Genomic DNA, 27,980 nt, shown 5'->3' on the forward strand with positions numbered 1-27,980 from the left:
GTTTGTGGGCAGTACACACCCAAGTGCTCAGAGAGCCTCAGGCCAGCAGCTCAGTCTCAAAGGATTCAGGAGAAAAAAAAAAGCTCTTTGTGCCATTTTCTGTTAAGCTGGAGAATATTTGAAAACCTTGATATTAACTTCAAAATAAAAATATACATATTCACAGCCAAATAAGGAGCAAAGAATTCACAGCCTGGAGAGCTTCGATATGTGACTTATAAGATCCACAAGGTAAGGGTACACTTCAGTATTTACATAACTGTAGGCATCTGACAGCAGAAGTGGGCAGAGTGAGGCACGACAGAAATGCTCTTTGGCAACCCCCCCCATGTAACCCATCCTCAGAAGAACAGATACTCTCTAGCACCCCGATGGGAGCAGTCACCTGCCCCACGTGCCATGCTGACTGATGTCCCCCATATGCTGACTGCTGGCTCCTTGGGACTGCTCTCCAGCACACCGGAGAATGCTGCTCCCACCAGGCGAGCTCGACGTTCTGTGTATTCACCAAGTGTCACTGTGTCTGGCCTCAAAAGTGCTCATCCCAGCTGTATTTATTGCTGTAAGTAGATTTTAATAAAATATTGTGCTAGCAGATGACTTTTAAGTATATAGACTGAAAAAATCTTAAAATCCAAGAAGGATTTTGCACTCAGATTACTTGGAAACTGTTCAGAAATTAAAAACTGCAGACAAAACCTTTTGGGTTATACTTATGTAAATCCTCCAACCAAGGACTCATGTTAAAAAAAAAACAACAAAAAACCTGGTCTTGTATTTAAAATGTGGTAAATGAACAGATTTATAAATTGAATTTGTTTAAGATGCATATTTCTGTTCTGATCTCCCAATTTAACCAACAGCCACCTGCTTGAGCAAATGCAGAAAGTGTAAGAAATGGACTAAGCCCTCTGACCTCTGGGCTGGACTTTGAACTAATCTTTCATTTTTCTGTCTCAGCCTTACACATCCGTGAGCTCTTAGTTATTTCGCAACTATAAAAGAATGGTTGAGAGATCACTGGTTTCTAAACCTTAGATCATGTGTAAACCCCTAACAGCTAAAAGAAAAACCTGTAAAAGCCTTCTGATGTGTCTATAAATTATATGCTTCAATTTATACATTATGAATATTATAAAGCAAATATATAAATTTTATAAGACTTTTTAAAAAGTTAAACAGAAGAACATTCTCTTCCTGCATCTCAATGGACTGTCCTGTGAATCTATCTCATCATCAAGACAACTGAACTTGGTGGATCTTTCTTGAACTTAAATTTTCTAAGATCAACAGTCTTGGTCACGGGTAGGCAATAAGGAGATCCAGAGCATATTATTAGTAACAGTTAAGGAATAAAGGGCCAGGGATATCTGATAGCAAGTAAATGTACAGCAGAAACAAAGGTGGCGCTTCTGAAAATAAAATAATAAAATAAAATAGTAAAAATGAGAATAGCATGTTTACATATGGGAAGCTAGTGATGACAGACACTAAGAACATCTTTTTCTAGACCATCTTTCAGGTATGCTATAGAAGAGATTCCTTCAGTGTACAGGAACGAGGACAGTGACAAGAGGACTACTGAGTGCTTACTATATGCTAGGCAGTATTCTCAGAACTTTCCAAATACTGTATCATCTAATCCTCTAAACAACGCTTTGAGACAGGTATAGGTATTACCCACTTTTTTTTTTTTTTTTTTTTTTTTTTTTTTTTTTATAGATGAGGAAACTGAGCTTGGGGAGGCCAGGTAAGCTAGGAAGGTCTTCAGAGGCTAGGATATTTCAACTCTAGAATCCCATTTACTTCAACATATTTGCTTGGTATGTATATTTAAGGATATTTATAATTAATTTAAATTGTTACATGCAAACTGACAAGTTTGAAGTGTAGAATTCTAACAAGATGCTTTTTTAAACTCTGAAAAAAGATGCTCCTTACACAAAGATTCTAGGATTCTGACTCCACCCTAGCACCTGCTGGCCCTCCATCCAGGACCTCCCAACTCTTTTCATGTCACTGCACACACAGAAGACATATTTTCTCAGTACCCTGTGGTAAGGTGACAGAGAGCAGCCAGCTAACGACAGTGGAGGAAATAAACATCTCACACACAAGTAACCGAGTTACCAGGCACACTGGTTAGGAAACTCTGCTATGACAACAGCCCACTGTAACGTTAAGTTTCATAATCAACAGCACACAAGGTACCCAGAGACGGTAGATAATATTAAAGCAAGGAAAGAAAAGGGGGAAGTGGGGAAACAGGGAGGCAGTGAGGCAGAAACGTCCAATCCCAAAGACTCAACTGAATGCGTTTAAACTCACCGATTATACAGCTTCTCATAAAAACTTTTATTAGGTAGTGTTATATGAGTGCTGGGTAATGTAAGTTCCAGCACATAGTGAGAATTGCTGATTGCTTTATCCTGAAACTCTGTCATTTCCACAGGGTCTCCTGGCATCACCATCTAAAATAGAATAGTTGGGTGCAAAAAAAGCATCAAATGACCATTTCGTATTTAGAATTAAGAGTAGCATCTTCTCACCCTATCCATAGGACTTGGTATGTGAGCAAGTAAACAAACACATAATCACTTTTAACCAAGAAAGAAATAGGTATTATTCAGTCTTGGCGTTAAAAACCTAGTAAACGTAGTATACAAAGTACTTTTTAAAAATAAAGAATGAAAATGATTGGTACGTGATGGAGGATAATCCCTTCATTGCCTGCTCACTTTTATTTTACCTGCTCATTTTCAAACATGACTCTGCGAGAAGAAAAGGGAGATGGGGCTGGTCTTCGCAGATCACAAACATCCTTTAGGGAATGAGCACCTCCTTCCTCTTCTTCCTGATAGCGGCCATCACTCTCTTCTTCCTCGGCTGCTATCCTCTCCAAAATGGAATGCATGGCTGGCGGATTTATTTTCAGTACAATTCTGACAGCAAAGACAATTTAAAAACTCAAGGTCTCAGTGGAAACGGCAAAGCTTTAACTTTTCTGCACACTGACACAAAAACCACGGACAATAGGATTCAGCTTCTCTACCAAGTCTAGTTATTGACACGTAACCACTTCGGAGTGTGTTGTAACTTCGAAGTACAGAAGTAAATAAAACAGGGGCATTACCATTTTATACTTGGCTAACAGAAAAATCTGATCTTTTGAGGACACAAGGTGATCTGTAAATTTCACTAAGAGCCAACGAATTTTACCTAAGAAGTCTATTTAGTATCACGAAACCAAATGCTTCTGGGGTTCTGCTATCATGGAATAGTTGCTTACCTAAGAGACCTTACGTTCTAGAAACTGTTCAAATGGAAAAGGAGATGATAAGGGAATAACCTAGAACTGCAACGATGAAGTAATTCTTTCCTTCAGGAATTTCAATCATGAAAGGCTTGCAGGGTTGCCGTTGTATGGAAGCTACAAACCTGGAATAAAGGAGCTGATGCCCTCAGCCCCTCCTTTCCTCCTCCCTGCTCGTCACTAGTAAAGGATCTGCAGTCTGCCCTTCAACACCGCTGTGAGGAGGCCTGATGTGCTCAAGCAAAACAGCTGTCGTGCATCTATAATGGGTTTTCCCCTAAGTAGGTGGTGCCCCCGTTGGCTCTAGTGACGAACAGTGACCAATGTTTCCTAATTTTGATATTCTAATAGAAAATGTGCTTCCAAATTAACTGAGGTAGATCCATTTCTTATGCTGGAAACTCATACAGTAAACTGCTCATTACCAGGCACGAACTGATCACGCCTAAGAGTCTGCAAGGCCTGATATACTGGGGGCAGGTAAAAATGGTGCTAAAGAAAGACCGCTTTAATTCTCAGGTTTCAAATATTCAGTTTTCAATATAATAAAAAGTCATTATTTGAAGTAAATGACATCCTTTCAAACATATCAAAGCCCACTATCAGGCCATTAAGTTAAATAATAATCTTGTTCTAATATCTACTGAGTAACAAGTGTGTTAAGGAATAATCAGTAGCCTATAATAAATATAATTATTTTATTAATTCTAAGAAATCCTGAGGTAATTTTTGACATCCACCTGTACACCAGAATCACCTGATGTAATTTTGGACTATCCTGATGCCCACACTCCATCCCAAAATCTCAGGGTGGAGTCCATGAATCAGTATCTTGTAAAACCTCCCCAGATTTGTAAAACACTGTCACGGACTTTTTTTGAAAAAAAGAGATCACGGACTAGAAGATTCATCTGACGACTAACCAAATGATGCCACATGACTCTTCGCCTGTAGCCCTGAACGGTTTTTAAAACAGTTAAGGATTCTTCTGTCCCTCTACTTAAACTAGGTAACTTGAGACCAGGGAATACACTTTAAACTTCATCTCTCACAATAAAGACAGACACCTTTCATCATAGAGTAATACACTCAATATGGATTTTTATTTTTTTTTATTATTTTTTTAACATTTATTTGCTTTTGAGACAGAGAGAGACAGAGCATGAACAGGGGAGGGGCAGAGAGAGAGGGAGACACAGAATCTGAAACAGGCTCCAGGCTCTAAGCTGTCAGCACAGAGCCTGACGTGGGGCTCGAGCTCACGGACCGTGAGATCATGACCTGAGCCGAAGTCGGACGCTTAACCGACCAAGCCACCCAGGCGCCCCTCAGTCTGGATTTTTAAATTGATTTTGTCCATCTTCCTCTGAGTTCTCGCATTAAGGGAGAGTATTTTTAAATTCATAGCCAAAATGTCAATTAAAAGTGCTACAGCAATTTATTCTAGAAACAATAGTCTCACTAAATGTCTATCATATACATCTGGTACTCACCGTGGCCAGTCAAAGTCATCTGATGATGCTGTATCTCCATCTACCCCACTAGACACATGGAAAAACTTAACAGATGATTCTCCTTTATCTTCCTGGAATGACCCTAATAAAACAAGACTGATTCACTAAAATGCATTTCTTTGCAAGTGCTAAGAGAAAAAGTAGTTTCCTCCTTACATAAGCAAAGGTCCTCTGGATGAGGGACACAGTGCAACATTAAGCTGTACAGCACTTATTCTTTTGTCCCTGTTTCATGGGTACATGTGGGGAGACAGGATGAGCAGATGAACTAAAGATGATGTTTTCTGCCCAAACTCAAATTCTTAAGGCACCAAGTTTAATGTGTAAGGTACATAATCATGACAGTAAATACAGCAGGTGCCACTTAGTGAGTGTCACTCAATGATTATTCTACACAAAAGTTTATGCAGCTCATCTAGGAACACAGGGATAATAACTATATTTCTTAAACGCTTTGTACCAAGCATTGTAAGAATTCCCTCCGTTCACAATAACCAATCGTGATTTTTCAGTCCATTTTACAAAGAAAGACTTTCCTCCAGAATACTGAGTTTCCTACCACTGTCGATTACATCAGATAACGCCTAAAGGCCCTTTAATGAAGTCATAATCAGCAAATCAACTGTAAATATCTGTAAAGATGTGTAAAACTCAGAACAAGGGAAAAGAAACTTTACAACGTTCCCCTGTAGAAAAGTACTTTAACGAAGTGAATAATCATGCTTAGTAACTAAAACAAAAAAATAATTGTATCCCATATTGGTATACAACACTGGAAAAAAGCCATTCCTCTTGTTTTCTAATGGTGTCTAATGTTACTAATACTGCGGACTATCAGACTTTTTCATGTTTGTTTCAGTAGCGGTTATTTCTGGTCTGGCTCTTACAGGCACATTCAATCTTACCAACTAGTTCTCTAAAGGTAAGTTCCAATTTAATCTGTTCTGGGGTTGATCCTCCTATAAATTCAGTCTTAAATTCTAGATCTGTGAATGCTAAATGAAGGATCTCCTTCTGAAGCGACTTCTTGAACCATGGTCCTCTTTCCTGATCTGACCGAAGATCGGGTATTGGGAAGCGGACAGAAAGGTTTAATGCCGGTGTGGCAACCTGGACTGATATCCGACAATTTGCAGGACTGTGTGAATCATCCAGAAATACTTCGGTGAAAGCCTTGTGCTAAAACACAAAATATCAAAAATACGCCAAAATGTCAAATTAAGTAAATAAGCACAAATGATGTTAGTATTCAACAATATGTATAATCACTACTTCCTCATTCAGTACAAAGCATTAAAATAAAATTCAAATTAACTACTACCATGTTAATTTAGAGTAATGGAATTTTATAATGTAACAGCTATTGACAAAATTCCAAATTACTGGCAAAAGTTAAATCCTCATATAAAATCAGTCAAAATAAAAACTGAACCAAAGACACAGGTGCTATAGATGCATACACATATTAGTACAGACTAAAAAAGGACAGTGTGTAAAGTAGGTTATCAATAAGTCCAATACAATTAAAAATCAACTTAACTTCCAATACGAAGAATCTGTCTACCACTATGCTACTTCAAAGGCTCAATGTGAAATTAGATACATTGAGCCAAATGCAAAGGCCCATCCATCCCTGACTCAATTCTGTATTTCCAGGCCGAAGCCCAGAGCCTGGCACAGTGTAAGTTCTAAATATTCACCAGATGACTCACTCTGAGCTCCCATCCAACCCAAGTGTATAAGCCCATCAAATGGCTCTTAGAAACCAAGACATGTATGTACCCTTTACTCAAAATCATGTTACAACAAAAGTATCAAAGAACATGCCCTTCAGATAAAAGTCTGTTTTTTTTGTTTTTTGTTTTTTTCCTAAAATGCATTGAAGCTTATAAAGCTTTAGTCCAGGGGTGCCTGGGTGGCTCAGTCAGTTGAGCATCCAACTTCGGCTCAGGTCATGACCTTGTGGTTTTTGAGTTCAAGTCCCACATCGGGCTCTGTGCTGACAGCCCAGAGCCTGGATCCCACTTCGGATTCTGTGTCTCCCTCTCTCTCTGTTCCTCCCCCACTTGCATTTCTGTCTCGCTCTCAAAAATAAAGCAAAAAAAAAAAAAAAAAAAGCTTTAGTCCAGACTACACTGCAGGTGAGAACACTCCCCTCTACTAGTCTAACCTCCCAGATTAGAAAGTCCCCTTCTTACCCTAGACTTGGATTTTTAAAAAAAAATTTTTTTTTTAATGTTTATTTTTGAGACAGAGAGAGACAGAGCATGAATGGGGGAGGGGCAAAGAGAGAGGGAGACACAATCGGAAGCAGGCTCCAGGCTCTGAGCCATCAGCCCAGAGCCTGATGCAGGGCTCGAACTCACGAACCGTGAGATCGTGACCTGAGCCGAAGTCGGACGCTCAACCGACTGAGCCACCCAGGCGCCCCTAGACTTGGATTTTTAACACACCTATCCTTTCTCTCCCCTATTGGACTTTGTAATACTAACCCCTATTCTCAGCAAAAATAACCCAAGAGATTAAGCCATCATCTTGGTACATCTACGGCCAACAGTAAACACGCACACTAGCCCCACAGAACTTCAAATAATTAGCAATTGGTGACAACAAAAATTAAAGAACGCTGATTTAATGCGAATGCCCACCACTAACTGAGGGAGAAACAAGTAAGTGGAAAAATAGCTTTTCCCTTTTCTTTTTAAACCAAAGTTGTCTATATCTGTTCCCGGTCCTTATAGCACCCGAATTCCAGCCCCAAAATTCCTAACGGATTTCTTGCAAATCTGACTTACTTGCTTAGAAAAGACACCAAGCACCAGATAGATCTAAGTAAAGGTGACCTAATGCGATGCCCAATAACCCAATACTATAAATTCCCACCTTCACAAGTGTATCTTTCATCATATGGGCTACATTTTACAGGTAGACCAAGTAGTTTGCTAAATGCGTGAATGAGTTTTGCACAGATATTGTAACTGAAATTTATAAAATTTGGGCAAACACAGAAAAGGAAAGGGAATCTAATGCCACACTCTAACATAATCAATGCTACCAACTGGTTCAGTTCTATCCATTCTTTTTCTATACCTCAAGTTTATTTGCACAGTGGTCACAAAAGTTTATGTGGAGTAACACGTTCCACTTTTAATACTCCTTCATGAGCTTTCTTCATGTGGCCCGTCTTTATAACCATCATTCAAAATGGCCACGAAAGTATTTGACTCCATATATTAGCAGAGCGTATTCAGCTAGTCTATCACCTAGGCATTAAAGTCTTCATTTTTCATTATTATGAATGATGCTGTTTTAATAATAGGTGCTATTTAAGCTATTAAGAATACTTAAGCCCAGAAATGATCCCAATAAGCCCATTAGCTAGCTATACTTACGATTAGTATTTGCAACGTTCTGAATACTTACCAGACTAATAGGTTTATTGTAGGACGTATACATGTGAGATGCCATCATTTCCACTGTAGTAAGTTTCTGTGGTTGAAGCAAGGAATTTAATCTGTCCACAATACTGATATCCAGCTCGCAGGACACTGGACTTAACTTAATTTGTAATTCTGCCTTCTGAGGAACAGAACTAAGTCTTGCTTGATTACCCTTAAAAAAAAAAAGGAAAACATTAACCACTAATACCACAAAATGAAGTGAAAACCTTAGGACTGTGACAAAATATATATCAAATGAAAATTTACAGGTGGTAATCACATAAAAAGGCCTCTTACCTGGGGTCCTTTATTCTCAGAATGCTTATAATGAAGCTGAAGACACACAGGGAGATGGGAATCAGTCCGCTCTTTGGAATGAAACATTAAAAGCTTACAAAGAAAGACAAAGATAAATTAAATGTAAGATATTAAACTATCATTAGTTTCATGAATTAACAGAGGTGCTAATATAATAGTGGGAAAAGCGTAAGCTTTTTGAAGTCAAGAAAGAGGAGTTTACATTTCATTTTGGGCTCTTACAAGCAGCGTGAATCCTAGACAAGTTAGTTCACTCCTGGGATACTTAGGATCTCATCCGCAAAATGTACCTGAGAATTCAAGTAAATTAATGCCCAAGAAAGTACTCTGAAAATAAAATGTACAAAGTAACAACAATAAATGTTATCATGAATAACTTTGAAAAGTTTCTCTAGAACAGGTTTTAGAATTAGAAAAAAAAAAATCAGACTACTAATAAATGAACAAAAGACATTTTGCTGGTATTAAACAGTGCTTCTTAGCACACTGCAGGCATTCAGTATTTGTTGAATGGCAGAAATCTTCTGAAATTAATGGTACTTGGAAAGTTAGTGAAATGAAATCATCAGTCTCATAATCTGTCTGCCACTTTAAAACAAGTCAACTCTAAATTAAAAGGTCTAACAGACTCTTACAATGACCTTGACTGCCGTACATTAAAATGTTCAACAGGGACACCTGGGTGGCTCAGTCGATTAAGCATCCGGCTCTTGGTTTCAGCTCAGGTTACGATCTCACAGTTTGGGAGACTGAGCCCTATGCGTTGTCCGCATGGAGCCTGCTTCAGATGCTCTCCCTCCTCTCTCTCTGCCCCTCCCCTGCTCGTGCTCTCTCACCCTCTCTCTCAAACTTTAAGGAAAAAAAAAAGGAAGAATCTAAAGAAAAAGTATCTAGCATTTACCTCTGTGTAGTGAGGAGGAACAGAATGAAAATCAGTTGGAAACAGGCACTCCAAAAGTTCCATTTGCCCAATGGACATGTCCGTACTAAAATATCGGGAAGCTGATCTTTGTCTTTGTTCATAGGACACTTTGATGCCAGTACCTATAAATCTATTATAAAAAATGGAGCATTTAAGAGTATTCATGTACTTCTAGATTAACCAACGTGTTAAAGAAGAGTACACAAGTGTTGTTAAAGCACAATTATCCACCTATTCTGACAGGTTCAAGTTGCTAGTGATAACTAATATTCCTAAGGGTATTAACCAGCAAGACTGCTTCAAATTTCCCATTCCCTGACATAAGAAAGCAGTTCCGTCAATAGGAAATTATCCAGGATATATTTATTTCCCAACACTGACCTTTGTTCTTTGACATTTTAAAATTTACACTGCAGTGGACAAAAACTTTCATATCTGTAAAATATACGTAATAGATTCTTAAAATTGTCTAAAAGCCTCATGCAATATTTTTAAAACTTCAGTCAGTGGATCTCAAGTGTAAGCTCGTTTCCAGTTGTTGCTGCTTTTCTTGTATTTCCTACTGGCATATATTTGAAACCCTGTCAAAAATGGGGGTGGGGAGAGGTTTTTACAATTTTATTATAAATACTATGGTCCTTACCATAGAGTTTCTTTTGCTATGTATAAAAACTACTCTGTGTAGTAACTGTTAACACTTAAAGTTAAAATAAAAGGCCAAACTGTTTTCTAAAAATATTAATGTATGTGCCTAAACTATCATTTACAATATGAAAGATCACTTTGTTAAACAATATTTACACATTAAGAATATCATACTTACAAATTTAATCATCTCCTCGCCTAGTAGGACTCAACTCATGAAAAGATCGCTGGCTATTTGGACGGCTTTAATTTTTTAAAGCCGAAGTTGAAAGTGCAGGATCCAGGCTCAAGATTAGCCTTGGTGCTGTCCCCGTCCCCACAGCAGAGGACTGGGGCACATCCCTTCTCATGAACTCACTCCACTCCTACCACCACTGCCATCTCTGCTGAGCCACAGTAAGAACTATTCTTAGGATCATAATGGTGTCACTATCTGAACTGGCCAAACGTGGTCGAAAACACTTGTCAAGAGCAGAGAAAACTCCAGCTTATCTCAATCTTCTATGTGAATTGTTTCACGTGGCATCTAACCTGAACGAGAGATTCTATGGTAAGCATGTCTGCAGCACTGAAAGAAACCTCACTCATTCCCTCGTTTCCAAGTAAAATGGGAATTAGAAAAACAAATGGTGATAGGTAGACACAAAAGCCCACATCATCCGGTTCTTTTCCAAGGAGCATTAATAAATACGAGAGAATATACCTAAGGTGATCGTGTTTGCAAGCTTCGGCAAATACTGCTCGGAAAGACTTCAAATCATCTGCTGAAAATCTTGCTGGGTCAATCTTTTCTATGCAAGTAAAAAAAGCTATCGCCAAAGGGGTCAATGGATTAAGGTTCAATGACGTTTCAGGTGGAGACAAAGGATCGATGTGAAGCACAGAGATGGAGAAGGTTCCCACAGCTAGTCTAAAAATAAGTTCAGGCCTGGATTCATCCACTGAAACAGATCTAGATGGGAGAGCTGGAACACATGGGTTAAAATGAGATACATAAAATACTTAAAAATAATCCATTGTACCAAAATTATAAAACATTTACTCGTGTTAGTTTATTTTTAAAAATTTTTTTTCAACATTTTTTTTTATTTTTGGGACAGAGAGAGACAGAGCATGAACGGGGGAGGGGCAGAGAGAGAGGGAGACACAGAATCGGAAACAGGCTCCAGGCTCCGAGCCGTCAGCCCAGAGCCCGACGCGGGGCTCGAACTCACGGACCGCGAGATCGTGACCTGGCTGAAGTCGGACGCTTAACCGACTGCGCCACCCAGGCGCCCCTACTCGTGTTAGTTTAAAAATTTTTTTTAATGTTTATTTTTTGAGAGACAGAGAGTGGGGGAGGGGCAGAGACAGTAGGAGACACAGAACCCAAAGCAGGTTCCAGTCTCTGAACTGTCAGCACAGAGCCCGAATGCGGGGCTCGAACTCACAAACCATGAGATCATGACCTGAGCCAAAGTCGGACGCTTAACCGACTGAGCCACCCAGGCTCCCCTACTTGTGTTAGTTTTAAAAAGCAGGTGATCACACGACAGTTTGAATGATATTTGATGTTAAACAAGATAAACTGTTAACTCTCTGCATTTTATATCCTGGATCCTTGATACACGTATGGAGGTGCCTGGCTGGCTCAGTCGGTAGAGCACGGGACTCAATCTCAGGTTTATGAGTTCAAGCCTCACGCTGTGCAGAGATTAAATAAAACTTAAAAAAAACAACAACAATGGGGAGTCTGGGTGTCTCAGTCCGTTAAGCAGCTGGCTCTTGATCCTGGCTCAGGTTATGACCTCACGGTTGTGAGACTGAGCCTGGCATCAGGCTCCGTGGAGCCTGCTTGGGATTCTCTCTTCTCTCTCTCTCTCTCTCTCTCTCTCTCTCTCTCTCTCTGCTCCACCCTTGCTCGTGCTCTAAGTAAATAAATAAATCTTAAAAAAAAAAAAATACACACACATGGAAACAAAACTTTTGCAGTGATAAAACTGTATTGGAAAAGTCACAGATCAACCACAAGTTGCTCAAATTTTCCTGTAAGCCTCGTGTCTATTTCAAACCTGAGGTTCTCTTTCAAGAAAAGCCTCAGATGGTGGGTGAGACGCCTAAGCTGCGATAATAATATGAAACTTACATGCACTTTTTAATAAAAATATTTAAATACACAAAGACTACAAGTTCACATTTTCTTTCTAAATTTGGTTAAATGGCCTAGATCAAAAGAAACTCTTCTGAAGGGAAAGAAAAGCAGCGGCAGAATGGCATTTTCAAGAAAGAAACAATGTGTTTTAATTTTTAAATTTTTTAAAATTCTAGTGGCACTATCAACAAATGTCTTATGCTACGTACAAGTTTTCTGTAAAGTTGGTGGGGGCGCCAGGTTGGATGGCAATGCTGACCCTCTTACTGGCTGTTCTTTATGATGATCAAGGAAATCTCCCCACGTTGGCTGAAGCTGTAAAAGAATTTTTTTTTAATCACATGAATAAAGCGTAGAATTTTAGAAGCCACTTTTCAAGCCGAGAGTAACAATTAAATAATACTTTACCACAGTAGCACTTAATGGAGATCCTGCTGGAGTATTTGTATATGTACTAGTTAACGACAACTCAAGGTCCACATTTGGAGGGTCTCCAAGGGGTGGAAGAGAAGAGAGACTATGGGACATGTCCATATCGGCCATGGAGAAGAAAACTTCTTCTTCTAGAGAGAATTAAACCTTGTCAATTGTGTAATTCATGTCTTTATAGTAAGTTAACATGTATTAATATCATATTCTTCCTTCAGATTATCTGCAATACGGCGATGCCCTAAAGTTTACATCACTTCCAGTAGGGTACTTTATTTGGATCCAAGATATAAATGGCATAATAAAAACTCGACCAAACACAACAAAAGTTATGCTATCCTACTGGGGAACTTGTTTTGTGGTTTTTTGTTTTTTTCCCAAATATATGACATGTACTACATGGTATATTTTTAGGTGTCATGTGACAGTTTAGGAGTTAAAACCCAACTTTAAAATAGTATGAAGATCTTGCGATATCTGGTTTCATATGGATACAGCTTTTTCTTTAAAAACAAACCTGAATATATCATTTGGAATTCTATTTACCTTTCACTTTCTTCTTTCTGGAGGTTGTTTCACCCTGAGGCGAATGAAGTTTGTTATGGCCAAAATTGCTTGAATACACTTTAATTTCTTAGTTTTTAATTTATTTAGTTCAACATTCTGTATTCAAAGTGATTCTTATTATTTAAGGTATTAGTGCTTAAATAAACATTGTAAAACACCTGTAAATGCCGGGTTTACTTGGTAAAGACTATATTTACATATAATTGATAGAAGAGTAGAGAAAGGTTCCTAAAGGAATCTGCCATAAATCATTATACAAGTATGTAAGAGTTTGACAAAATGAATAATTATCCCCAATTTATCTTTTGTGTATGCATTTTTGTGAATTGACTATCCTTAGAATAAAAAAAACAGAATAAATCATGACTTATGAAACAAGATTACACAATCAAAAAAAAGGTCCATGTGCCAGTGCATCACTGTAATTAATGACATGGTTAGATCAACTTACTAACTTACTAACTGAAACCTTCTTATAGCACAGCTCTTTTGTTCTTTCATTACTAAACTCCATTTCACAACAGCCAAATTGTTTACTCTGCTCTTTGATGACATTGTAGGAATCTAGTGTCAACGGTTTTAGTTGCTTACCACGGCTAGAAGGTGTCCGAGCAGATTCTGTCTCATAAAAGCTTTGCTCTGAAGATACACCCACGGAGAGGGAATCTTTTCTCAAATAATACCGGTTTAATTCCATCTGAATTCGATATTCGTCTTCCTGCTGCATAGGTCGGTTTTTTCTATCTTTATTACCTAATCCTATTTTGCTAGAATTTTCTGGAAGTATAGAAAGGAAAGCAAAGGAAAGCAAAACAGTAATTAAATCTGGAGTTAATCATCTCTCTCCTAAAACCCACTTGTTCAATACTAACAGCAACTTCATGCCAGTCAATTCAGAACTACCACTATTTAATATTAATCAGAGACCTATGCAGTAGTTTTAAGCAGCTAGCTAGAAATCATAGAATCTTTGATCTTAACTAAAAAATTTCAAAGTTAAAAATAATAACAGAGTAACCCGTTGCCATACTTGCCTGGTCCGGCAATAGCTGCTAACATATCCAAAAGCAAGTGCACCTGCCTCGGTGACAGGAATAGGTGAATAGAGTCTATCTGTCCATCAATATCCAACTTCAAAACAAAAAACAGAAACAAAACCACTCAGGATAAACACTCTTAAAACCTCATCACCACAAATCCCAGTATACTTTAATGCACAGAGATCAATACAGAGTAGTCAGTCTTAAATTCTTTTACCTAAGATTCCATCCACGAATTCGCACAATCTAAATAAAGACTTAGAGGCCATCAAACCGTTGTTCTAAGAGGGGAAATCCTCCCGAGAAATTCCATGTTGGCAAGTCCAACGTGACACTTTTTGTCTCTATAAGCTTGCTATAGAGTGTTTAAGGTATTTGAGGCCTTAAGACACAGCCACTAAGAAAGAATATCAAGTTGGCAGTACAGTTTTCCTTCCCAGCAGGACTTCAAGACTCGAGTCATAATCCCCAAAGCTGGGGTCACACCGATAGCAAATGAGTTGGCTTTCCCAAGTTCGCCCACTTGCTAGCACAGCACTTGGGGGCACTCCCCTTCAGCAGCGTGCCTCTCCAGATGCCCCGTATTCCACAAAGCCCACTCCCCGCTAGGGAGGAAAGCGTAAGCCACGGCAGAGATGCCAATGGAGTTGGGCGATCAGGTGAACGGCCTTGCTCTTTTCCAAGTCTTTGTCCAATTTTCCTCCTAGAAATAAGAGCCCACCCAGTCCCGTCTTGATTCCCGTGGAGCATATTCTGACAAAAACAATTACTCCACTCTCTACACCACATTCTAAAAAGTTGAATATGCTATGGCCGCCTTACTTTTCATTCACCTCCTCTTAGTCCTAATGCTAACACTCCCATGATCTTTACGCCATTTTGCAATTTAAAAGGAATTCAATTAATAAAATACATTTATATCTGGAAAATGGCACCTTCCCCAGGGGAAAAAACAAATTTCCTCTGATTCTAAAAACAAAAAATGTTGTATTGTATAGTAACTCTGAGAAATGTCCATGATCTGAGAATATAATAACATTCTCCAATAATAACAATCATCGCTATCACTTTTTGTTCTTGCTTTTTTAAGTGCTGGGGCACTATGCCCCAACCAGCATGGGATTCTCGCTCTCTGCCCCTCCCCCACTCATGCTTTTTCTCTCTCTCCGAATAAACAAACTTTAACAAAAATTAAAAAATAAAGTCAAATAATTTCAAACTCAATATGACACGGCAACTGAAATGAAATCTCTATCAATTCAATACATACAAGTCCTCTATGTTCCTAGATAGCACATTCCTGAAAGTACATGCTAGAACTGAGTATGTGAACCATAAGGCTTACACACTATTTGGGGTGGGTACCAGTCTCAGAGAACTTAAATAAATAAATAAATAAATAAATAAATAAATAAATAAATAATAAAGTAACATAAAATATCTTTCATAACATTTTGAACTCACAGTTGAAAGACGTGGGTCTAATGAACATCAGAGGGACTAAAAGATCGGGCACTTTGAGCACCCCTAACCGATGCCATCTTTGTCTACACTGTATTGTTCATGAGATTTACATTTCTCAATGCTAACATCTAGAACTTTTATTTCTCCATTTAGTCTTCATTTTCATTAAATAAGAACAATATGTACTCAAAAATCAAGTTACTACCGCAAAAACAATTACCATATAGGCGAGGAGAGTAAGATCCCCAAATATCACACACTGGTTGGCAATCATACCCTCATGCAGTGACTCCAGGTGTTATTTGTCACCTAATACACAGATGTCCAAAAGCAACATCGAAAAGGCACTTATGCAAATCAACACATAGTGTGCAAAAGTCTGGGTCTGCCCAAAGATCAAGTATATAAATGCTGAAAACTATATTTAATCAAAACAGAACTATAAAAGTTACTATGGTTCTCCCTTCTTAGAGAAAGAGTAAATGCATCCCCCCCCCCCACCCCTCCCAGAGGCAGGAGTGTGTTAGTTTCCCAAGGGTTTTAGCACATCGGGGGATTCCCTGAGGGTTTAAACACACCTACAGCTTTCTCGTGTTATTTTATGAAGAGGCTTTTAAGAACTGGAGAAAGGAGGTCCTAGCACCTAGGGTAGGACAGAGCACTAAACGAAGGAGAGGGAGTCCTCAGAAATAGGAAGGCTGAGGTTCTGATTATCCCCTTCCCCTGCCTCCACCTCTAGCCAGGAGTGCCAACCCAAGGACGGGTTGCTGGAGATCCTTCAATCCTCTGAAAATCCTACATGCATTCACGTGCACTCAGTTGCTCCCTCTCCCATGCCCCTCCCCCCAGCAATCTCTATAGCTCTCATTATACGCTGTATTAAGGCGAAGACAGTATTCCACTCTTCTTTGCATCTCCCCGAGAAGTTGCACAGGGCCTGGCACACAGCACTCAAACACCTACAGCTAGTTAGCACAGCGAGTAAAATGACTAAATCCTGACATCTTCTTAATTTAAACTACATTTTACACAGATTATATAGCAAATTAGCTTTCAAAGTTTGAAAATAACATGCCACAAATACGTTTTTAACCAGCTACACAAACACAAGCTTCCTGATTCCCCAGCAGACCGCCCAATACTGCTCCCTACAAAACAGGTGTTGTCTTTACAAGCTCTACAAAAGCCATGAGTTACCATGGGGGGGGGAGGGGGGAATCAATCTCTTTTCATAAATATTCCACAACATAAAAACAGTCATTCTGTTCAAAACGCACAAAGGTGGGCATTTTTACATGCATACAATTAAGCACCTTCTACAGTCAACTTCTTGCTTTCCAAATCTCTTCTCCTAAACTTACTTTTGTGATAACAGATTCCTTAATAAATTGCTAGTTTCTGAACTAACGAATGTTTCTGAACCGCTCGAGTGCAGGAAAGTGAGTGTAGGAGACAGTGCTAAACCCAAGCAGCAGCAGAAGGGCAAAGGCAGTCCTCACGTGAGCCTTAAGACAGGAGGACAGAGGCCCCAGCGGAGAGTAAGAACGCTGACTCCAGGACAGTGGGCACCCTAGTTACAGGACAATCCAGTGACCAATCGGTGAGACCACTGCACAGATTAAAGAATGCTTGTACTTTTGTTTTGTTTTACTATAGAAAATAAAACAAACACTTACCTTAGCTCCAGGAAGTACTTCATTCTGTTTCAACGTGAGACTCAACTCCAACCTACCGATCAGCCCTCCAATCTGCACTGGGTCAGAGGGTGCCATCTCTGGTAAATTTCTAGTTAGTTGTGGGTGTGGCTCATAGACAATTTTGGGATTCCAGCTAGGTGACAGCTTTGGCTCAGTTTCCTACAATGAGGCAATAAGAATAAAATAATTCTTGGGAATGCAAGCTGGTGCAGCCACTCTGGAAAACAGTATGGAGGTTCCTCAAAAAACTAAAACTAAAACTACCCTAACGAACCAGCAATTGCACTACTAGGCATTTATCCAAGGGATACAGGTGTGCTGCTTCAAAGGGACACATGCACCCCCATGTTTATAGCAGCCCTATTGACAATAGCCAGTCTGGAAAGAGCCCAAATGTCCACCTATGGATGGGTGGACACACACACACAATGGAGTATTACTCGGCCATCAAAAAGAATGAAATCTTGCCATTTGCAACTACGTGGATGGAACTGGAGGGTATTATGCTAAGTGAAATTAGTCAGAGAAAAACAAAAATCATACGACTTCACTAATATGAAGACTTTAAGAGACAAAAGAGATGAACATAAGGGAAGGGAAACAAAAACAATATAAAAACAGGGAGGGGGACAAAGCATAAGAGACTCATAAATATGGAGAACAAACTGAGGGTTTCTGGAGGGGTGGTCGGAGGGGGAATGGGCTAAATGGGGAAGGGGCACTAAGGAATCTACTCCTGAAATCATCATTTCACTAGATGCTAACTAATTTGGATGTAAGTTTTAAAAAACAAAAAATAAAAGAAAAGAATCAAGTAATTCTTTAAAATACCTTAGTGTAAATAAACTGAAATGCAAAATACAAATGTCAGCATAAGAGTAAAATATTTGACATGAAAAACTTATTACGTGACCATGAATAAACCAGTATCTTATAGCTAGCATGAAACAGTAGTAATAAAGGCAAATCATGGAAAAGGACTTCATGGAAAAAAAGCACAGTATCTATTCAAATTATAGCAATAAGAAAAAATAGACATTCTGTAATCATGAAAATCTGAAACAATGCAAAAGATGAATTATGGAAGGACTGATTTATGAAAGGACTCTCTACTCTCAGAAAGGATTAATAAAAAGTTCTTAATTATAAAACCCTTTTAAGCTGTAAGTTTTCAGCACTATTCATTATGTAAGGTAATGTGAACACCGCTTGGGATTTTATCATAAAAGGGTATTCGCAGTCATCATACCTCTTTGCCCCAAAACACAGTATCCTATGTTATACACCTCACAGGTAGGAAAGGCATCAATCGTAAATAGGAGTATTTTAAAAACCCCGAAAGGTAGGCATCACTAAATATATGTGTTAACTTCCAGATCAGATGGATCTGTATACCCCAGCAAAACCTAATAGCCCCCATTTAAACCTTTTACAAATCCAGGATTTAGCGTTTGGTTTTTTGTTTGGTTTTTCTTACCACTGGTGCAGTTGAACACACTGGGGAGGATTTTGCTGATGCAGAAAACTCATCCCAGAAGAGGGCCACTCCAGAGAGCTGCAGCAACTTGTGCGCAAACGCTGTAGGCTGATGCACGTTCGTTCCTGCGGACTCGTCAGCAGCTTCGTCACAGTACACGGTCCTGCACGTTCAAAACAAGAGCATTTGCACAACACTCCGGAGAAAACCTACTTGCAAGCCTAAGAAACACACACAGCCTTTTCACTTAAAGGATTGTTCAAGTGTTAGCACAACTGAGAAAATGAGAAAAGGTAACGTGGTCAGCATTACGGTGCTTTACTACGGGAAAACGTTTTCACCAAGAGACCTCAGCCACAGGAAGGGTAATTTTAGGGGGTCCTAAGCTGGCGGGGGGCGGGCGGGGGGGAGACGGGATTAATAACTGCCTAAAGTTCGCCTCCAGGAAAACAATCCCTGTGCTCCCTCACAAACCTATCTTGGCTCCAAGGCACGTGTCTGACATGAATGGCATTTCTTGAACTCTTCCGACTGTTCATTCCAGGAGTTCAGTTTAAACGAAATACAGAAAGTAGTTCTACGTGCGTGAGATTTCAGTAGCTTTTTAATGTACCATTTCAGGGAAATGCAACCTAATTTCAAAATTCTGTTGACAAGAACTTTCACGGGACACCTGGGTGGCTCGGTGGGTTAAGCGTCCAACTCCTGATTAACGGTTCAGGTCATGGACTCACAGTAGGCAAGATCGAGTCCCACGTCAGGCTCTACACGGACAGCGTGGAGCCTGCTTGGGATTCTGTCTCTGTGCCTCTCTCTCTGCCTTTCCCCTGCTCAAGCTCGCTCTCTCTCAAAAATAAATGAATATTAAAAAAAATAATAACCGTTTCACTAATACGTATGATGTTTTGTGAAAGACAGAAACCGTATCTGCTCAAAATCTGGCAAAAGCCCCCAGCAGATCTGTATACGACAGAGCCGTATACTGAGCACTAAGTGTCTTTGGTGCTCGGTGTACATATTTCATCCCGTGTGTTTCTGCAGGCATTCGTAGCACATTAAAACACACACGAACAGTGACAACCTCAAATCAACACTCAAAAGTGTGTACATGAATCAATCTCTGTTTCAGAGCTGCTTAGAAAGTTCCAAGTGGGCAAAAACACAAAACTAAGTGCTGGTTTCTATATTTATAAGGAAATCACTATCACACATATTGACTTTAAGATACTCTCACAGAATCCTCAAAGAAAACAGCAGCAGCTTTCTCATGCAAAGCAGCACTTAGACCAAGCAAAGGAAAGCAAAAAAGCCCCTCATACTAATGAGACATGCCAAAACAACACATCGCTCACATGACAAAACTCCAACAGGAGTGCCTTAAATTCAGCAGCGCTCAACTATTCATGATTTTTATTTGATACTAACTAAAAAGAGAACCATTTGCTTTGAATTCAGTATTATATACAAATTATACCCCAAATGGCATTTTAAGTTTTCAATAATGGGATTAGAACATATCTTGGAGAGCAGTGCTTTACTGTGAAATCATACAATGTATTAACAGCATCACCTCTAATCTCTAAAAGCATCATAAAATCTAATGCGAGACTTAGATCTTACCATTTATACAAGAAAAGAATAGGGTCATTTATTCTCAGAGATAAGAAGTCTTACCTTTCTATTCGAATTTCAAGTGCAGTTCCAGTTTTGGAATTTTCTGGCACGTGTTCGATTCTCAAGACAGTGTCTATAAAAGTGACTTTTACTCTTCTTAGCACTAGAGTAAACAGGTCACCGTCAACATGAGACCATATGTATACTCAATAAAAACTTCTAATGAAAGGAATACAAAATAAAAAAGTTGTATTTCTTTCCTTAAAGATCCCCAAACCTTAAGTTTGGTAATAAATATTTTGTCTTACTGAGCACCTACTATGTCATATCTCAACAGACACTTGGGTACAGCTAACACTCTCCGTTGAATTAAAATCCCTTACGCAAGCACAATAAAATAAACAGGAGAAACTAGGACACAAAGGACATGAAATTAAATCAGATACAATATTTAAAATAACCTCAATTCTAAAGTTTTGAAGTGAGAACAGTAATTCTGTTTAAAAACAAATCACTCCAGGGGCGCCTGGGTGGCTCAGTGGGTTAAGTGTCCGACTTCAGCTCAGGTCACGATCTCGCGGTCCGTGAGTTCGAGCCCCGCGTCGGGCTCTGGGCTGATGGCTCAGAGCCTGGAGCCTGCTTCCGATTCTGTGTCTCCCTCTCTCTGTCCCTCCCCCATTCATGCTCTGTCTCTCTCTGTCTCAAAAATAAATAAACGTTAAAAAAAAAAAATTAAATTAAAAAAAAAATAAAAACAAATCACTCCAACGGATTTACCTTATGTGAGACTTACTAAATAAAAGGTACTAATATACTAAAAACAAAACAAAAATCTAAAATTTTTGAAAATATTCAATAATGCCAAACCTGTTTCAATGGTTTCAGCAAACTTTTCAAGTCCTTCAAAAGGCTGGGATCCTTCTCCTTGTTCATCCGTTAATTTCTGGCTAAGACATTCTTTTGCCAACTGCATACTGCTGGTCATGAAACTTGACCAATACATAGGCTCAGAACCAGTTGCTGCAGAAAATATAGATGAATTCTAAATATCTTCTCATAGTTCCAACAAAGCCATTTCGTAAAATGCCACATTTGAAATCAGTGAATTCTTAATCCTCTAAGAGATATTTAGCATCATGATGTTCCCTAGGCATAAATACTCTAGAAATCACTCTTGCAAGAGATTCAACCACCACCTTATAATAACTGGGAAGAAAAAATAAAAGATCACAGAACACATGTCCAGAGACCTGTGTTCTCATTAAATGATGCACATCTGCCAAATGTTAATTCGCGAATTCGTTCAACAAGTATTTAATGCATGCATGGTACTGTTTAAAAGTCTATAGAATAGAGGTCAGCAAACTTCTTTGGCAAGGGTCAGACGGTACAGATTTCAGGTTTTGTGGGTCCTTTGGTCTCTACCGTGATGACTGAACTCTCTCACTCTGGTGCAAAAGCAGCAGAGAGAATAAATGAACGAGTATGGTAGTGTTCCTACACCAATTTACAAAAATAAGACAGACCAAATTTGGCCTACAGGCCAGAGTTAGCTGACCCTGCTGTAAGGGATCCAAAAAATATTAATTCTGCCCTCCCAGAGCCTACAATATAATAGAAGAAATATGTTGCGGTTAAGATGAATTAGTAAGCAACTATGCAGTGTCAACAGAAAACACAGCTGAATCGAGAGGTTAATTCTTCTCACTGACAGAATGTAACAGGAAATCTGGCAGAGCTGGTACTCGGCCGAGGCTCTGGAAGGGGAGTAGAAATGTAGACAAGATAGAAAAGCATCCTTGGAGGGATAGATGAACTGGGAAAAATCCTTTCTAGATCTTCCCTCATCAGAGAGCTGCACCACACTCTCTTACGTTATCCAAAACAAAGTGACAGAGATCACTAGAATTCTTGCCTTCCAAAAATGGAATTTAAAAGCCCTTCTCATGGAATATTTTTAAAGTAAGGGAGAATATTTGACTTTCCACAGGGAAAGTACTATTATATCTAGTCATCATGGTTAAAAAAATATTACTGTTAATTAAATGCCATTATCAAGGAGGACTTCCATGCACAGACTACCAATTTTCAAACTACAGGTGCCACTGATTCCAGGAAGTACACTTTAAACTTTGGTGTTCCAGACAGCACTTGGGCTTATAATCCTCCAGGTATATCTTGGTAAACATCACTTGCCACTGAAAGAATTTAAATTCAGAATTTAAGATGATTCACGTCACGACTCTATTGGTTTAGAAAATACACATACGCCACACACACACTCCGAAGTAGAAAATCTTAAGCTACAACATCACACGGTGGTTCAGAACAGGGACTCCACAACTAGGTTGCCTGGGTTCAGATCCCATCTTCCCACTTAACTAGCCGTGACCTTGGACAAGTCTGGAATCTACCTCTGCTTCAATTCCCTGTTCTGTAAAATGGAGATAATAAAAAATATCTATTTCAAAGAGCTATTATAAAATAATATTTGTACAGCATTTAGAACAGTATGTGGCATCTAAGAAGCACTATACACGTTGGATACGTCGGAAAACATCACGCAGGTAATTAAAGCTATACCACACACACGTACTTGTAAATAATGACTTACTACCACTTTAAAGCTTTTCCCTCCCCAAGTTTTCTTTTGAAAATTTTCAATCCTAAGAAAGAGGTGAAAGAATGGTACCATGAACACCCACACAGCCTTCACTTAGACTCATCATGACTGTGTCACACGCACACAAATACACACAAACTCTCATCCTTTTGCTGAACTATCTGAAGGTAAACCTCAGGCATCCTAACACTCACTCCTAAATACTTGAGCATACAACTCCTAAGAATACAATGAACATTCCCCAGCAAAAGCTCAGTAAGGATAACACTCCCAAGAAACATAACCCTGGCAAAACATTATCTTCCTTACAGGCCACACCCAAATTTCCCTAGCTGTCTCAGTAACATCCTTCGTAGCAAAAGCAAAAACACAGGATTAAATATTGCAGTTATTTGTGTCTTAGTCTTTTTAATCTGGAACAATTCCTCCACCTTTCTTGTCTTTTGTGATACGGATACTTCTAAAGACTACCAACCAGTGAGTCTGTAGAATTTCCTTATTTTGGATTTGTCTGCCTTCTTCCTTATAATCTGATTCAGATTAAGCACTTTTAACAGGAACGGTACATATATGATGTGTCCTCCTCAGCCATCACATCAGGACACACATGATGTCGGTTTGATCCACTACCAATGAGATTAAGTTTGATCACTAGGTTGTTGTGATGACTGTCAATTTCTTTCATTGTGAAAGAAACATTTTTCTCTTTGTAAATAATATGTAATCGATGGGAGGTGTGCTGATACCATCTAAATATAAAGCTCCTCAACAACTTTCACCAAACGATGTTAGAATTCATTGATGATTATCACCTGTATCAAGTGCTTTTTTTGTTTGTTTTTTTTTGTTGTTTTTTTTTTTGCCATGGTGGTCAAAAACATGGTTATGGTCTATCATCTTTTTCTACTCTATGATCTAGGTATCCTACTGCAATAAAGACCTTTCCCTTCTTCCTGCCTCTCTTACATACTGATTACTTATTTATAACAATATAAACTTAAAGAGAAATTTCGTTTTAATTTAGTGTGCTATAATCCATTATTGCCATTATTCTTTGTTTACTCAAGTATTCCCAGATTTGGCCAATGAGAGCCCCTAAAGCCCAATCCTGTGTCCTTTTAACATTTCTCCATCAATCTTTGAGCAATTCCTTTCTTTCTGGCACAATACTCCGAATCTTTAAAACACGAGTCACTTTAGATAATCAGTAACAAATAATTAAACCAAATCATCATTATACCAAAGTTCCTGCAGGTAAATAGGGCGAGAAGTAATCCTAAAGGTAAAATCACACACACCCAAGTCCTAATATTTTTATCTACTGAAAAGCTCACAAATACAATGCTAAGTAATAAATTAAATACTGAATTTAATACAATTAGGTTACTTTCCCAATCTCTGAGGAATACAAGTAGAAACAAATCAAACAAACACAACACACGTACCTAGGCGAGGTCTAGGCCGGAAGACCATTTCTAGCCCTTTCACTTCCAGTGCACAATTATCCTGTAGCAAGGAGCCCCATGGAACTGACAGAGAAATGGACTGTATGAATCCTTCAGTGACTTCTAAAGGCGCATCTGCCGACTCCAGGATCTCATTGAGACACTAAAAAGAAAAAACATGTACATTTTGAAATCACAGGGACAAGAATTCCAAATTGGTAACTTACTCAAAGATGCTAAATATGCTCATATAGGTGTCAGACACCAGGGATTAAGAAAGCAGAGTCGAGGGGGCACCTGGGTGGTTCAGTCGATTAAGCGTCCACCTGCAGCTGAGGTTATGATCTCACGGCTCATGAGTTCGATCCCCACATCAGGCTATGTGCTGACAGCTCAGAGCCTGGAGTCTGCTTCAGATTCTGCGTCTCCCTCTCTCTCTGCCCCTCCCCTGCTCGTGCTCTCTCACTCAAAAATAAAATTTAAAAACTATTTTTAAAAAAATGAAAAGAAAAAGAAAGCAGAGTCCAAGATAAAGACTCCCCATCCTCACGAAATTTACTGAATAGCTTACCATGGAAGACACACATAATTAAGATGTGATGAGCTACATGAAAGAGGAAATACACTGTAGTATTTGAGCATATAATAGAACCCAACCTGGCACCAGAGGAAGTACTATTGCAAAGTGAGACCAGAGAAGGCTGAGGAGTTAACCAAAGGGGTCCACACAGACTACGGCGTGTGCAAGGATTCAGAGAAGGCAGAGGTCAGAGACGCAAGACTTTTTGAAAAGGAAAAGTTACTCTAGACTCTAGTGCAGTGTGCTAGGGAGAGGAGCCAAAGATAAAGCTACATAGATAAGGGAGAGGGAGTCCAAACAGCCTTGTAATTCATGTTCAAGAGTCTGACATTTATCTCAAGAGCAGAGTGAAACCATTGAAAGATTTTAAGCAGGGGACCAAGATGAGATTGGAACTTTTAGTGAACCACTTCTGCCACCACACCAAGCATGTATTGGAGGAAAGCAAAATTCAGGCAGAAAGGGTGTTATGAGTAAGAGAAGCCAGGGAAATTGGTTTGGCGAGGACAGTGACACTGAGGGTGGTTAGAAGTGGACAGATTTTTGTAGTATATTAGGAAGTAGAATTGGCATCATGAGAAATAAAAAAAAAAAAAAAAAAAAAGGACTGAAGGATGACTCCCGGGGTGCTGACCTGGGCAACTGGTTAGACAGTGCTATTTACATTGAAAAAACCTGGAGAAGCAGGTTAGAGGAAGTGGAGAAGTTCAGTTCCCAAGAGCAGACATCCAGGTGGAGACGTCGAAGAGGCAGCTGCTATTCTGGTCTCGATATCAGACGAGCCACCTGGGCTGAAGCCCTAGGGTGATGAGAGACGGCCTTTGGAAACTTAGGTAGAGTTAGATGATAAGAGGCCTACAACAGAATCCTGATAAGCACCCCAACATTTAAGAGCTAAGAACTGGTTTATGAAAGAGGCACCTGCAAAGCAAACTAGAAAAAAGCAAACAGAAGTAGAAGGAAAATCAAGTCTTACGTTCCCAGAAAATCACAGAAAGACCATTATAAAAAGAGGGCTCCTGGGCAACAAAAGGTAACAAGAGGCCAAACATTTTTAAATGTCCACCGGATTCTGTGATATTTAGGCCACTGGTGATCCCAGTGAGAGCAATTTCAATAGCGTGGTAAGGCAAACCAGATTACAACAGAAGGAAGACAGGATGGATGTAAATATAGGTAACAGAATAATTAAATGTATTTCTTGATAATGTACTTTTTAAATTAAATTAAAATAACACACGTTCACTAAATGCCAGTTTATACGTGTGGTACTTCCTGCGTGCCATGGTAACCGCAGTGTCATAATTCTTTGTTACCAACCTAACACTGAATGTTGAGATTTGGACTGGCTCGTGTTTTGTCATTGGAGGTTACCACTTTAAAAGGCTTTCTCTATGCTGGTGTCTGTGTAACCTTACAGACTTTCTGAAGAGTACTTGGGCATGGATTTTTTTTTTTTAATTTTTTTTTCAACGTTTATTTCTTTTTTGGGGGAGAGAGACAGAGCATGAACGGGGGAGGGGCAGAGAGAGAGGGAGACACAAAATCGGAAACAGGCTCCAGGCTCTGAGCCATCAGCCCAGAGCCTGACGCGGGGCTCAAACTCACGGACCGCGAGATCGTGACCTGGCTTAACCAACTGCGCCACCCAGGCACCCCGGGCATGGATTGTTTTAAGGTAAACACATCCAGGTGTTCACATTCCAAATATATTCTGTTCTAAAGCTGACTGATCTTCCTGAGAAGAGTACTTAACGGTGGCACCATGTTGGATCGCCTCTCCTGTATTCCCTTGTACAATCTCCCTGCCCCGACTTAGCCAAAAAGGCCTACCTTTTCCCTTCCTGAATCCTCCTTCGTGCACCGCCCAGGGTATACAAATCTCCAGGCAGGACCAGCATTAAGTTTGCTATTGTTTCCCTATCTTATACATATTTTTGGTATGGCACTCAAAGAACTAAGTGATGTTGCTACTGCAAAATCCCTTCAAGTCTCATCTATTTCTTTATCACATCAGCATTTGTCAAGCTTATAACTATTTCAAAAACTTGGAATGAAATTTATAATGAGCCCTATCAAATTCTAGTTAAGTATATTCATCTATAGATGCATAAGCTAATCAGGGAAGAGGGGGAAAACCACCTAGCCACATCATTAAGAAAGGTATTTCCAAGAGAAATTTTTAAGTTTAATTTTTCAAACATATTCATATCGTTTTGATCAACTGCACACTTATAACAACACAATCCAAAGGAAAAATCTTAACATTTAAAGCCTAACGATTACCTGAAGGAAATACTGATAAGATTAATATGGTAAGGCCTACAGAACTACTAAGAAGACCACTCTAAAACTCAAAAAACAGAAAGTGAAGAAATCATTAAAGGAATTAAAATGGGAATTAAAAGGAATTTAAAAGGAATAAGGAGGGGCACCTAGATGGCTCAGTTAGGCATCTGACTTCAGCTCAGGTCATGTTGTTCCGATTCGTGAGTTCGAGCCCCACACTGGGCTCTGTGCTGACAGCTCAGAGCCTGGAGCCTGCTTCAGATTCTGCGTCTCCCTCTCTCTCTGGCCCTCCTCCTCTCACGGTCTGTCTCTGTCTCTGTCTCTCTCTCTCTCTCCCTCTCAAAAATAAATATTTAAAAACAGGAATAAGGAAATATTTACTTAGTGCAAAAGAAAGCTTGATAGCAAGTTTTAAAATATGATCTCTTTCAGTTTAGTTACATGTTTTTACTGTAGAGAAATTACAGCATGA

At 39.2% G+C, this 27,980-nt stretch overlaps 1 protein-coding gene across 6 annotated transcripts in view; it reads right to left on the reverse strand.

Moving 5' to 3' along the window:
- The window catches only part of ATG2B (autophagy related 2B), a 79,678-nt gene that overhangs the window by 41,585 nt on the left and 10,113 nt on the right, over positions 1-27,980 (reverse strand). For 5 of the 6 annotated variants that reach the window (XM_053224912.1, XM_027066566.2, XM_027066565.2 and 2 more), the window contains exons 2-18: positions 24,640-24,802; positions 21,439-21,591; positions 20,632-20,734; positions 18,958-19,120; positions 17,460-17,639; positions 14,314-14,410; positions 13,871-14,056; positions 12,692-12,846; positions 12,493-12,598; positions 10,856-11,117; positions 9,487-9,637; positions 8,565-8,657; positions 8,251-8,439; positions 5,733-6,006; positions 4,807-4,909; positions 2,750-2,942; positions 2,329-2,471 (exon numbers count right to left, since the gene is read on the reverse strand). In XM_053224912.1, coding sequence (XP_053080887.1) covers positions 2,329-2,471; positions 2,750-2,942; positions 4,807-4,909; positions 5,733-6,006; positions 8,251-8,439; positions 8,565-8,657; positions 9,487-9,637; positions 10,856-11,117; positions 12,493-12,598; positions 12,692-12,846; positions 13,871-14,056; positions 14,314-14,410; positions 17,460-17,639; positions 18,958-19,120; positions 20,632-20,734; positions 21,439-21,591; positions 24,640-24,802 — 2,714 coding nt within the window. The remainder of the gene's footprint in view (positions 1-2,328; positions 2,472-2,749; positions 2,943-4,806; positions 4,910-5,732; positions 6,007-8,250; positions 8,440-8,564; positions 8,658-9,486; positions 9,638-10,855; positions 11,118-12,492; positions 12,599-12,691; positions 12,847-13,870; positions 14,057-14,313; positions 14,411-17,459; positions 17,640-18,957; positions 19,121-20,631; positions 20,735-21,438; positions 21,592-24,639; positions 24,803-27,980) is intronic. The other variant, XM_027066564.2, reaches the window with a different exon arrangement.

Source organism: Acinonyx jubatus, chromosome B3 (assembly GCF_027475565.1).
Source record: "Acinonyx jubatus isolate Ajub_Pintada_27869175 chromosome B3, VMU_Ajub_asm_v1.0, whole genome shotgun sequence".
Classification (NCBI taxonomy): Eukaryota; Metazoa; Chordata; class Mammalia; order Carnivora; family Felidae; genus Acinonyx; species Acinonyx jubatus.